The 12,923-nt window shown below is 39.4% G+C and overlaps 1 protein-coding gene across 1 annotated transcript in view; it reads right to left on the bottom strand.

Moving 5' to 3' along the window:
• Positions 1 to 12,923, bottom strand: part of LOC140453589 (uncharacterized) — a 106,764-nt gene that overhangs the window by 73,235 nt on the left and 20,606 nt on the right. The window contains exons 3-7 of the mRNA XM_072548397.1: positions 8,466 to 9,006; positions 8,021 to 8,120; positions 6,708 to 6,814; positions 1,981 to 2,067; positions 577 to 727 (exon numbers count right to left, since the gene is read on the bottom strand). Coding sequence (XP_072404498.1) covers positions 577 to 727; positions 1,981 to 2,067; positions 6,708 to 6,814; positions 8,021 to 8,120; positions 8,466 to 8,468 — 448 coding nt within the window. The 5' untranslated portion in view covers positions 8,469 to 9,006. The remainder of the gene's footprint in view (positions 1 to 576; positions 728 to 1,980; positions 2,068 to 6,707; positions 6,815 to 8,020; positions 8,121 to 8,465; positions 9,007 to 12,923) is intronic.

Raw genomic sequence — 12,923 nt, 5'->3', positions numbered from 1 at the left:
TGTTGCCCTTCTTTAATTTCCGCTGAACTGAGTACCGTATGAGGCCATTTCAGAGTGCAGTTAAAAATCATCCACATTGCTGTGTGTCTATTTTTACATGAAGGTCAAATCAGGTAAGGATGACAATTTACCATCCCTGAAAGACATTAGTGAACCAGATGGTTTCATAACAATCAATGATAGTTGTCATGGTCACCATCACTGAGTTTATTTTAGTTTTCAGATTTGTCAACAGAGTTCAAATTCCATCAGTGGCCATGTAGGAATTTGAACCATGTATTCAGAACACTGTATTGAGCTGCTTAATAAGTAGTCTAGTAGCTTTACCACTACACCACCATCTCCCTTTAAAATACCCTCTTGGAAGCTGAATTTATGTTTTAATAATCATTTACTTAACTTTGTAAAATATTAACTTCATAAATACTTTTTATGAAGTATTTGTGCCAGATGATTTTCAACAAACAAAAACATTACAAGGAAATGTTGTTGCTAAAGTGCAAAATATATGTATTTGTAGACATTGAATGTTTTCATTAAAATATTATTTTCGAATAAATCCATATCTCTTGATACCTTTTTCCTGGATAAGGAACTTGATCATTTCCACATTGTTTGCAGCAGCTGCCACATGTAGGGCAGTTCTTCCAAAAACATCAGTCTGGTTCACATCAGCGCCTTGCTCCACAAGAAATATTGCAATATCCACATGCCAGTTTCGAGCCACCTACACCAATTAAGTAAATAGGGCATGTTAGGGCTCAATGTCAATTATCAAATTGTTTTTTACTTATTCTTGTATAAACCCAAGGTTTATTAATTTAGTTATGAAAAGTTTGACAAGATTACCAGCAGCCTGCAAAATAACAACAATACATATAATGACAGGTAGATTTTGCTTATCTTGTACAATCTATTAAAGAGATTATTCATATTCATTAGTTGTGTTATGAATTATGGAGTAGGAGAATGGGACTCAAGACATCACAATTTGGAGATTATAAATACTTCAACTTAGATGAATGTTAAGACTGCAGAAGTGACAAGGAATGGATGTAAGTTTCAGTGTGGTACAAGTGAGATAAGGATGTAGTGGAGTGTCAGAGAAATTATGAGACATTTGAGGCACTAAGGTTGTGCACCATTGAATTCAATCTGATTGTGTGGCTATAATAGGGATGTTGTCAATTACTAGAGTCAATAGTTTTTGGTAAGAAACAATTAAGATGACCTTGGTCTTAGTCATGTTACATTTCAGAAAGAAATAACTAAACTACAACTTGGTAATGTGGAGATAAAAATGGCACACTAACAATGTAGAATTGAAGATTATCAGTTTGCAAGATGTTCATCTCATGTTCCTAAAGAACAGTGTGAAATGAAAGATTAAAAGGATGGTAAGTGTAGAACTCTGGGAAATTCCCAAGGAGATGTGAAGGAAAATAGAGAATCTGTTGTAGAAAATGAGCTGGCTGCATTATTGGAACCAAACAAACAGATTGGCTATTGAGTTGAACAGATTTTATGACTAAACTGAACAACAAAGAAAAAGAAAATGTCATTGACTCGGTCGAAGAATGTCAGTAACATCAACCAAGGTGGTAGATGAACTCTGCGCAAGAGGGAAATTGCACTTAAGAAATAAGACAGAAAATGAAGGCAAAGCTAAGACTGAAAGGAAATTTCAACAACGTGCTAAGGAACATGAAAAAACAAAAGTATAATCCATAGAATTAAAGGATCAATGATTTAATACATTTCCATGACTCCTTTACAAAAATAGAGGTGAAATAAAAAATAGTTTAAAAGTTTTCAACTGAAGTCTGGATTTCATGCAGCTGTGTTGTCAGATTTATTAAATGATATTTTGGTTAAACTATTCTGTTAGTTATTACTCAAGGAATAGCCTCAGGTCAGTTTTAAAATAGGTATTCCAAAATACAATGTACTAATAAATACACAAAATTAAATATACTTTACCTCGTGCAGAACAGTGCATCCATTCACATCCTTGAAATTTATGTTAGCACCTTGTTGTAGAAGTGTCTCTAAAAAAGCTAGATCAATCTAACAAAAATGGGCAGGTCAAGTTAAAAAAAATTCAAATTTAGTCAATAACTGAGAAAAAGCAAGGAAGTAAATATTCATCTTTGCTATGTTATTTGGTTCCCACATGCAACAATGAGAAAATGGGATTAGAGACTTATCATATTATATCTTTATCCCACAGTGGAAAACAGCCCAATGATAGGATGGAGCCCATAAACTGATTTATTAATCAGTGGCATAAATTCACACGCCTACCCACTTCTGCCTAAAAATTCCCATTCAACAAGTGGAGGTATACAATTAATCCTCCGACTTGAAATAATCTTGTACTGAAATCATTATTCACAAATACGATAAATATAATATTGTTAGTGATGTTTGAAAAGATTTGTAGCTCAGGTTGAGGTTCTCGATATATGTTTGCTCGCTGAGCTGAAAGGTTTGTTTTCAGATGTTTAGTCACCATACTAGGTAGTAACATCGTCGGTGAGCCTCTGGTGAAGCACTTGTGTATGTTCTGCTTTCTATTTATGTGTTTAGATTTCTTTGGGTGGGTGATGTCATTTTCGGTTCTTTTTCTCAGACGATGGTAGATAGGGTCCAAATCAATGTGTTTATTAATGGAGTTCCAGTTGAAATGCATTGCTTCAAGTAATTCTCATGTGTGTCTCTTTGGCTTGTTCTAGAATGGATGTGTTGTCCCAGTCAAACTGGTGACCTTCTTCGTCTGTATGTAAGGATACTAGTGACAGTGGGTTATGTCTTTCTGTGGCTAGTTGATGTTCATGTATCCTGGTGGCTAGTTTTCTGCCTGTTTGTCTGGTGTAGTGTTTGTTACAATCCTTGCAGGGTGTTTTGTAAATTATATTTGTTTTGCTTGTTGTTTGTGTAGGGTCTTTTAAGGTCATTAGCTGCTGTTTAGTGTGTTGATAGGTTTGTGGGCTACCATGATGCCAAGAGGTTTGAGTAGTCTGGAAGTCATTTCAGAGATGTCCTTGATGTCGGGTAAAGTAGCTAGGATTTCTGGGTGCGTCGTGTCTGCGTGTTTGGGTTTGTTGCTGAGGGATCGGTGGACTGTGTCTATTTGGTACCCGCTCTTCTTGAATACGCTGTATAGGTATTTCTCTTCTGCTCTTCGTAGTTCCCTGGTGCTGCAGTGTGCGGTGGCTCATTGAAATAATGTCCTAATGCTTCATTTGTGGGTGTTGGGATGATTGCTTCTGTAGTTAAGTATTTGGTTCATGTGTGTTGTTTTCCTGTAGATGCAGGTTTGAAGTTGCCCATTGAGTGTTTGTGCTACTGTGACATCTAGGAATGGCAGTTTGTTGTTGTTCTCCTCCTCTTTTGTAAATTTTATGCCAGTGAGGATATTATTGATGGCTTTGTAGGTTTCCTATAATTTGTTTTGTTTGATGACAAAGGTGTCATCCACGTAGCTGACCCAAAGTTTGGGTTGGATGGTTGGGAGAGCTGTTTTTTCAAGTCTCTGCGTTACTGCTTCTGCGAGAAACCCTGATATTAGTGATCCCATGGGTGTTTCATTGATTTATTTGTTGGTTTTGTTATTGAATATGAAGTGGGTGGTAAGGCACAGGTTCACTAGCTTGATGACGTTATCTTTGCTGATGAAGTTGGCACTGTCTGCTGTGTCTTCAGTTCTTCTAGTAGTGTAGTCAGTGTTTCTTTGGCCAGGTTGATATTAATGGATGTGAACAGCGCTGTTACATCAAAGGAGACCATTATTTCATCCTCTTCTATTTTGGTGTCTTTGATGGTGTTCAGGAATTATTGGGTGGAGTGAAGAGAGTGGTGTGAGTCTTCTATTAAGTGTTTTAGTCTTTGGTGGAGTTCCTAGGCTAGTCTGCACATTGGTGTTCCAAGTAGTGAGACTATGGGTCTGAGGGGGGCTCCTGGTTTGTGTACTTTGGGTAATCCGTAGAAGCGTGGTGTGTTGGATCCATCTGGTTTCACGTTTTAAAAGTCTATCTGTTTAATTCTCCTAATTTCTGAGGTTTTTTTGAGTAAGGCAGTGATTCGGTTCATGAGTGTGGGATCGGGTCAATCACCACCTGTTGGTAAGTGTCAGTAACTGCAAGCTTTCTCATAGTAGTCTGTTCTGTTTAAAATGACAGTTTTGCATCCTTTGTCTGCTGATAGGATTACAATGTTTTTGTCTTTTTTGAGTCATTCTAGTGCTTTCCTTTCTTGTGTATTGAGTGCGTCTCCTTCCTTTTTCCTGCTTAATGTTGGTGCGACTGTCTGTCTAATGGTCTGTTGGGTTTCTTCTGTGAGTCCGTTGTCTTTCAGATTCAGATGGGCTGCTAGAAAGCCCATTTGTCCGCATCTCTATAGTTGTAGTTTAATCCTCTTACTAGGATGGCTTTTTCTGTATGTTTGAGGTTGATCTGAAAAGTTTTTATCCAAGTCTTTGTGTTGGCTGTATTGTTCTTTTGTGTGAGCTTGTCTTGTTTTTTCCTGGAGGGCTAGTTTTTTCATTTTCTGTGTTGGCTGCTGTTTGATGCTTATGGCTCATTGCAGTATGTCTGTCCATTCATGGTCTGTCGCATTAGTGAGTAAAGATTTTTGGCGCAGAATTTCCTGCCACTGTAATCCTACCTGCAGACAAAGGATGCATGACCATCGTTTTAAATAGAACAGACTACTATGGAAAAGCGAACATACTGCATGCAGATACTGACACTTACAAACCAGTGGCAATAGACCCAACCCCACAAATAGAGAACTGAATCACAGCCTTACTCAAAAAACCTCTGAAATCAGCAGAATTAAACAAAACAGACTTCCAAAAAATGAAACCAAATGGATCTAACACCCCATCCTTCTATGGATTACCCAAAGTACACAAACCAGGAGCCCCTCTCAGAACCGTAGTCTCACTACCTGGAATACCAACATATAGACAAGCCAAGGAACTCCACCAAAGACTAAAAAACTTAATAGAAAACTCACGCCATTCCATTCACTCCACCCAAGAACTCCTGAATATCATCAAATGACACCAAGATAGAAGAGGATGAAATAATGGTCTCCTTTGACATAACAGCCCTGTTCACATCCATTAATATCAACCTGGCCAAAGAAACACTGACTACACTACTAGAAGAACTGAAGAAACAAACACCAGACAGCGCCAACTTCATCAGCAAAGATAACATTGTCAATTTGGTGGACTTGTGCCTTCACTTTCAATAACAAGACCAACAAATAAATTAACAGAAAACCCACAGTATCACCAATATCAGGGTTTCTATCAGAAGCAGTAATGTGGAGACTGAAAACAAAGCTATCTCAGCCATCCAATCCAAACTTTGGGTCTGCTACGTGGATGACATCTTTGTCATCACCAAATTAGAGGAAACCTACAACACCATCAATAATACCCTCAGTGGCATAAAATTCACAAAAGAAGAGAACAACAACAAACTGTCATTCCTAGATGTCACAGTAGCACGAACACTCAATAGGGAACTTCAAACCTGCATCTACAGGAAAATAACACAGATGAACCAAATACTTAACTACAGAAGCAATCATCCCAACACCCACAAATGAAATTACATTAGGACATTATTTCAACGAGCCACCACACACTGCAGCACCAAGGAATTACGAAGAGCAGAAGAGAAATACCTATACAGCGTATTCAAGAAGAGCGGGTACCAAATTAACACAGTCCACTGATTCCTCAGCAGCAAACCCAAACAAGCAGATAAAACCTATCCAGAAACCCTAGCCACTTTACCTGACATCAAGGACATCTCTGAAATGACTTCCAGATTACTCAAATTTCTTGGCATCATGGTACAAACCTATCAACACACTAAACAGCAGCTAATGACCTTAAAAGACCCTATACAAACAACAAGCAAAATATATCATTTTACAAAATACCTTGCAAGGATTGTAACAAACACTACATCAGACAAACAGGTAGAAAACTAGCCACCAAGACACATGAACATCAACTAGCCACAAAAAGACATGACCCACTGTCACTAGTATCCTTACATACAGACGAAGTAGGTCAGCACTTTGACTGGGACAACACATCCATCCTAGGACAAGACAAACAGAGACGCACGTGAGAATTCATTGAAGCATGGCATTCCAACTGGAATTCTATCAATAAGCTCATCGATTTGGACTCCATCTACTATCCTCTGAGAAAAAGAACAGAAAATGACATCACCCACCCAAAGAAATCTAAACACATAAATAGAAAGCGGAACTAGTGCTTCATCGGAGGCTCACTGATGATGTTATCTAGTATGGTGACAAAATGCCTGAAAATAAACCTTCCAGCTCACAATAATAATATCTGACTATATACACTAAACAAAATCTAGGCACAGATTATTGAACCCCTAATGTTAAAATATACATTTAATCAGTTGTTAACTTATCACAGAACTGTCTGAGTAGTCAAAAGTAAATGCAGCTTTCACATCAAGTACCTAACAACAGTACTGCTTTTACTATTTTACTCCTCACTACTTATTAGATTCCCTTTTTAACTGTTGAAAATCCTCTGCTATTTGGGGCTGCTACAGTAACCAGAATAAAGCCAGTGAAGTTTATAATTTTTTTGCTAGGTTTGAAGAAAAAAGATGTATTCAGACTAAGTATTTAGCTGTTACCTCATATTTAGTTTTAGGATTGATGAACTGTTCAAAGAACATTTTGCTGATCACTTCTGCACGTGCTGACTCTTGAAATTCGTTAGTTATTACAGTTGAAAATGTTTCTGAAATACAGATCCAGGATCAGAGAAGATAACCGTAAGAATATTGGAAAACCCCTGGTATTTTGTCACCAATTAATGACAGCTAACTCAAAGTCTATAACTGACTGCACACTTCATTAATTTCATTGCTTTACTGAAGTATATCTTTAATGCCATTATTTTGTTCTCCCAGGTAAAAGCAGTTTAGGGGTGACTTAGTGGGTAATTATGGTTTGGGTATTCATTGACTGAAAGTCTTATTAGCCAAAAGGTGTAATCAATGTCAATTGGTCAAAAAAACTTGAATAACAGTTCAGTAAAGTTTATTCACACATTTTTCACTGAATTCCATGAGATCTAACTTTTCTAATCAGCCTAAATGCAGAACCTTATCAAAGGCTTTACTAAGGTCCATGGAGACAATATCTCCTGCTTTGCCTGCATCCTGCCACTGTAGGCAGTCACTCAGCTGTAAGGCCAGACTGCTTAGTAAGCCTTGAATGAAACCAATCGCTTCTCTTTCATCAGTCATGCCGTCCCAGGAATCAATTTAGTAAACCTTTGTTGTACTTATTACATCACATTAGAACAATTTGTTTTGTTCATCAAATGAAATCTTAACTGACAACTAATACAGGAAAAGACTCAGATCATCCATACGTTGCTACCACATGAAGGACACAACTCACCTGACTCTACAGGAATTGCCTGGAAAGTTGATATTTCTGATGAGCTATTGTCTGAAAACCCTCCAAGGAGTCCCCAGCTCTAGCTGGAGTTACAGACTTTGGATCATTGTGATTCATTTACTTGAATAGTTAGCCAGGAAAAGTTAGAGAAATTAAAACTTAGTTGTAATTCCTGGTTGTTAAACTCACTAACTACCCACCACTGAGCTGCCAGACCTCCCAAAGATATAGGAGTTCCCCCACCTGGGATGCTTTTTACCAGGAAATGGGCACCCAACTTCCCAATCTGGGAGCCAACACCGATGGCACCTTTAATGTTCCTTTCTTTGTGGATTCCTGAACTGCGCTACTTCAGCTGAGAAGGGTCCTGACCTCAGAGGTTTGAGTTAGGAACTCATCCATAGGTATGTGATTGAGTTTGATCTGAGTTAGCAACGGGGAGTTCAACCGACTCAGATCAGAAAATTTGAGTCACTATGTCTGAGCTTATGGAATGTTAAACGATATTGGCAGTATACACTGATCAACTGAAACTAACCGAGACGCGAAAGACTAAGATTTGATCGTGTGTGTACAAGGATGCTCCTTCGTGGACTTTGTGATAGCCACCATCGTCCATCAAAGCGAGATAAACGTTCCTAAAGGGAACAGTAAGAAGAACATTTGACCACAAATAATAAATAATTAACGTTGAAAAGTAGCTGGAGTGGAGGGTGAGGAAGAGGAATGGAGGGATTTTAGGGGAAGAGGAGGAGAGGGATGCAGGGAAGAGTGAGCAGAGGAGAGGCAGGAAGAGAAAAGTGGAGGGGGAGCGGGAAGAGAGAGGTGAGGAAGGGTGAAGGTGCATGTAGCGAAGAGGGGGATAGGGTGAATTGGCAGGGCAGTATGTGGGGGAAGAATAGAGGAAGTCAAAGGTATGAGGGTTATTATTAGTCCGGAGGAGGGTGGAGGAATGAGACCGGTCAGAAGAAATCCCCTGTCACCATCGGTGAGCTTGTTTAAGCTTCTCGGCGCCTCCTTGTTCACTCGCAGGGCACGTGGCCACCACATCAACGGCTGTCCCTCCGCGCGGCGGTAACACGTGACCCTTCCGCGCGAGCTTCATCCTCGCTGCTTCAGAGAGGTGTGTCAACAAGTTTGGTTCGATTACTCCTGTCCTGTATTCTAAATGCTCTTCGCAGCACTCATCATCCAAGTAATTTAGATGGTGAAAACCTTATTGCTTCTGTAACTGTTTTGTTTCATAATTCCATGATTTGAACATTTTCATCCAGGCTTTTGTTGTTTAAGGCTGATGTCGCTTGCTGTGGTGAAAGCGCTGTTACTTGCAGGAGTGAATTACTTATGCTTTCTCAAAACTTAAATAGGTTTTATTTGGAATGAGTACCTGGAACATTTTCTTATTAAAAAAAATACGACCATGGTCCTAAGTAAAAGGTTAGTAATCGAATAAAAGAAAATTTCTGCGGATGCTGGAAATCTGAAACAAACACTGAATGCTGGAGTCTGCAGGTATGGCAACATCTGTGGAGAGAGAAGCAGAGTTCACGTTTTGAGTCCGATATGACTTCTTCAAAACTTCTTCAGACTAACAATTGTTTTAAAATGGTTAAAATGCGATGGATATACTTTGTGCAATTTCTACATTCGTGAGGCCAATACAATCACGTTTTACTGTTAGTTCATGTTTCAGGCCAATCAAGGGGAAACAAGACTACGATTGCATTCTTTGCAAGCTAAAGATATCCTAAAGCACTTTACAACCAGAGAAACTTAGACACGAAAGTGATGCAGCCCATTTTCAAATCTAGAAAGGCCAGGATAATATCTAGGCTTGACCTGACAAATGCTAAGTAAGTGCCACACCAGTACCAGGCAAAGACCTCCAATAAGAGAAAACCTAACAATCATCCTGTGATATTCAGTAGCATTATTATCATTGAATCCTCCCACTATTAATATCTAAGGAATTACCATTGAACAGCAACTGAAATGGTCTAGGCATATAAATACTGTGGTGATAAGAGCAAGCAAGAGACTGGGAATCATGAAAAGCATAATTCAACTTAAGACTTCCCAAAGTCTGCCCACAATTGTCAAGGCACAACTCAAAAGTATGATGGGATGCTCTTCACATTCCTGGATGAGTGCAGATCCAACAACATTCAAGAAGCTTAACACTATCCAGGACAAAACAGCTCACTTGATGTGCACCCCACCTGCAAAACACTCAGTCCCTCCACCACTAATGCTGAGTAACAGTATTGTGTACCATCTGCAAGGTGCACTGCAGAAATACATGAAAGTACTTTAGAAGCAGCTTCCAAGCAGCATTCCTTTTAATTTTCTTTACAGCTGTGCAAGCCTTTGAGGTCCACACATGGCACCAATTTCTGGGACCAGAAGCCAGTTCCACAAACGTTGTGTATATCCTCATGCTCGGCACCTTGGAGTGGCTGTGTCCGCGTCATGGTGCAAATTAGAGGGGACTTTGGTTTTGAACTCACAATCACTGCCATCTAGAAGGACAAAGGCAGATACATGGCAACACGACAACTAGCAATTTTCCTTCCAAACCACTTGCCATCTTTGACTTGGAAATATATTGCCGTTCCTTCAGTGTTGCCAAGTCAAAATTGTGGAACACACTTCCTGACGGCATGTGGCTTTTCCTACACCAAGTGGTACAAGAAGGCAGCTTACCACCATCTTCTCAAGGACAATTAATGATGGGCAATCAATGCTGAACTAACCAGCAACACCCTCATCCCATGAATGAGCAAAAGGAAAGTAAACAAGATTTAATTTTTTCATTACAGATTTGCTCAAGCAGCAGTCAAGTAAATGACCAGATATTCTGCTTTGATGATGTTGGTGAATAAATAAATATTGCACAGGCAAGAAACCCTTGTAAGTTGAGCAGTTGTTTGGAATCTTTAATATACATTGACATTCACCATTTAAGTGTATTTTCACTAAAATGAAATGGCCATCACTGGAAATAAGTGTAACTTTATAGGTTCAAATGAGTTAAAATTAATAGGCATCTTCTGCGTGAATTTTAATCTGCACCTCATTTTCTTCTTCATATTGTTTTAGTTCTTTTTCATTTGTTTAAACCATGTGTGACCTGGGAGATTTGTAGATGGCTCTCATCAAACCTCTGGTAATGTTTGTCAAAAGTCAAGCATTCAGAAATGCCTATGAGTACATTGGAATTATTTGCTTTTTTAAACAAAGTGAATGCAAAATGAGCAATTAAACAGTCACCAATTCTCCTGGAATTAAAGTTTTCCACAATAGCTAGTTGCCGAGCTGATTTTTCAACAATAATAGGTGCCATCTAGTGTTCAGAAGTTGATATATTTATGATCATCTGGAAATTGGCCTATCTCAAACATAAAATAATTGCAAATCTTAACTCCTTTTATGATCACTGGTCTCTATAAACTTTTAATAATGTCTAAGATTTGGATTCCCAGATTTGTACAGATTTTGCTATAGATTTTGTTATTTTAATAAACAGTCTGAAATTTCTAGAAAGGAGGTTGTTTCAGTATTGACCATTTCTTACATGTAAAGTAGTTAATTGGTTATTAGATTTACTGAGACAATTGCTTTTAAACAAGTTTTCTTATTGCAAAAATGTATTTTATTCAGGAAATATCTTTAGCTACATTCACAGGTTCTAAGGCAGTTCTGTAAAGTCTTTGTGTATCAAGAAAAACAGACACTGGAATTGACATTCCATGTAGCTGCAAAAACCAAAGGCATTTCTTACCCAAATAGAATAGCATTTATATACAGTGAACAAAAGTACAACCAAGCTGATCTGAATGTAATATAAGTTAACAGAATCAGGAGATTTCTTCCCACCGTGTCCAAGAAAAAACATTTGATAGTAACAATTAAAATACTCTCAGTATTTGAAAGGGTATCTTGGACTGAATATTATATTTTCCTTTGGTTGCACTGAGATATTTGGAGAGTTTACGATACCAAGGCCGAGACGTTCTACAGCCATATCTTACCAAACTCATCTCATTAATTACCTAACACACCCCATTGGCATCTCTCATGTCCGATTTCCACCCTATCTTATCATGTGCTGTTCCTGAGTCATTTTCCCAGTATCAACAGGCATACCTTCTGCCTGCATCATCTTTAAAAGCTCAATGTGCACTCAGACAAGCTCTGTCAATCTGGAGCTGTTAAGCCCTGCAAGCTTGCTGACATTTGCTGCACGTGTGCAGACAGGGAGAAATTGGCACCTTGCTTTTTGTGCAGGGTCCTTAAGGTCCTACTGGGTTATAAGGTATACAGGACCTCATTGTCCATTAGGGCCAGGAGTGGAATCCACAACACCAGACCATGCCTGCCTTGTCTGACATTGCCACTTGAGTTAAACCACTGTCTGGAGGAATGCCCAGCACTGTTGGAAGAAGGTTAATGTGTTACAACAGGGTACTTCATTCTCTATCTCTGCAACTAGACCCACTTCCCAACAAATCTGATGCTCTAACAATTTCACTATTTCCTGCAACAGCGTCCACACTCACTTGTCCACCCCAACACCATTAAACTTGCATGCAAACTACACTATCAACTTTTTCACCCAGGACACTTGGGGTTTGCACAGTGGCTCAGTGGTTAGCACTGCTGCCTCACAGTGCCAGGGTCCAAAGTTCAATTCCAGCCTCAGGCAACTGTCTGTGTGGAGTTTGCACATTCTCTGTGTGTCTGTGTGGGTTTCCTCCGGTGCTCCGGTTTCCTGCCACAGTCTAAAGATGTGTAGGTTAGCTGAATTGGCCATGCTAAATTGACCGTAGTGTTAGGTGTAGGGGAATGGGTCTGGGTCGGTTGCTGTTCAGAGGGTCGGTGTGGACTTGTTGGGCCAATTCAGCATTGTAGAGCATCTAAACTTGTCAATCTATAATCTAAACCTCTCTATCTGCGCCAACAGTAATAGCTGTATCACCCACTTTCAACTCCAATAATACCTGCCTCTTTCTTGTTCCATCAGGAAAACAGCCCACAATATGACAGAAGGCTTCAAGGTGGGTGGTGTACTACCTATCATTTCTCCTCTTCCCCTTCCCATCCTACCCATTCTGAGGAGCTGATCCTGATTTTTATTGCCCTGAACTGGTATTGGAGGCTGCCTCTGACCTACTTGCCAGGAACCCCTAAATGAAGGCTATCCCTCCGAACTTGACTGAGGACTGCTGTGAGAAGCTTTCTGCCTCTGTGTCTGTATTAAATGGCACTACAGGAGAGCAGTACTGTGAGCTTATTGTGTCTGGTTAAGGGAGGCAAAGCATAAAAAGGCAGGGCAGTGCAATGCAGGAATGTTGTGAGCATTTAGGCTCATGGTGAGTGAGCACTATGAGAGCAAACAAAGTGCTTGGAGATATAGCCTGATTCAGTCCATGAACTGGGCG

Source organism: Chiloscyllium punctatum, chromosome 27 (genome assembly GCF_047496795.1).
Source record: "Chiloscyllium punctatum isolate Juve2018m chromosome 27, sChiPun1.3, whole genome shotgun sequence".
NCBI classification, from domain to species: domain Eukaryota; kingdom Metazoa; phylum Chordata; class Chondrichthyes; order Orectolobiformes; family Hemiscylliidae; genus Chiloscyllium; species Chiloscyllium punctatum.
Note: the sequence above shows the minus strand (reverse complement) of the source record. Positions and strands in the feature narration are given on the sequence as shown.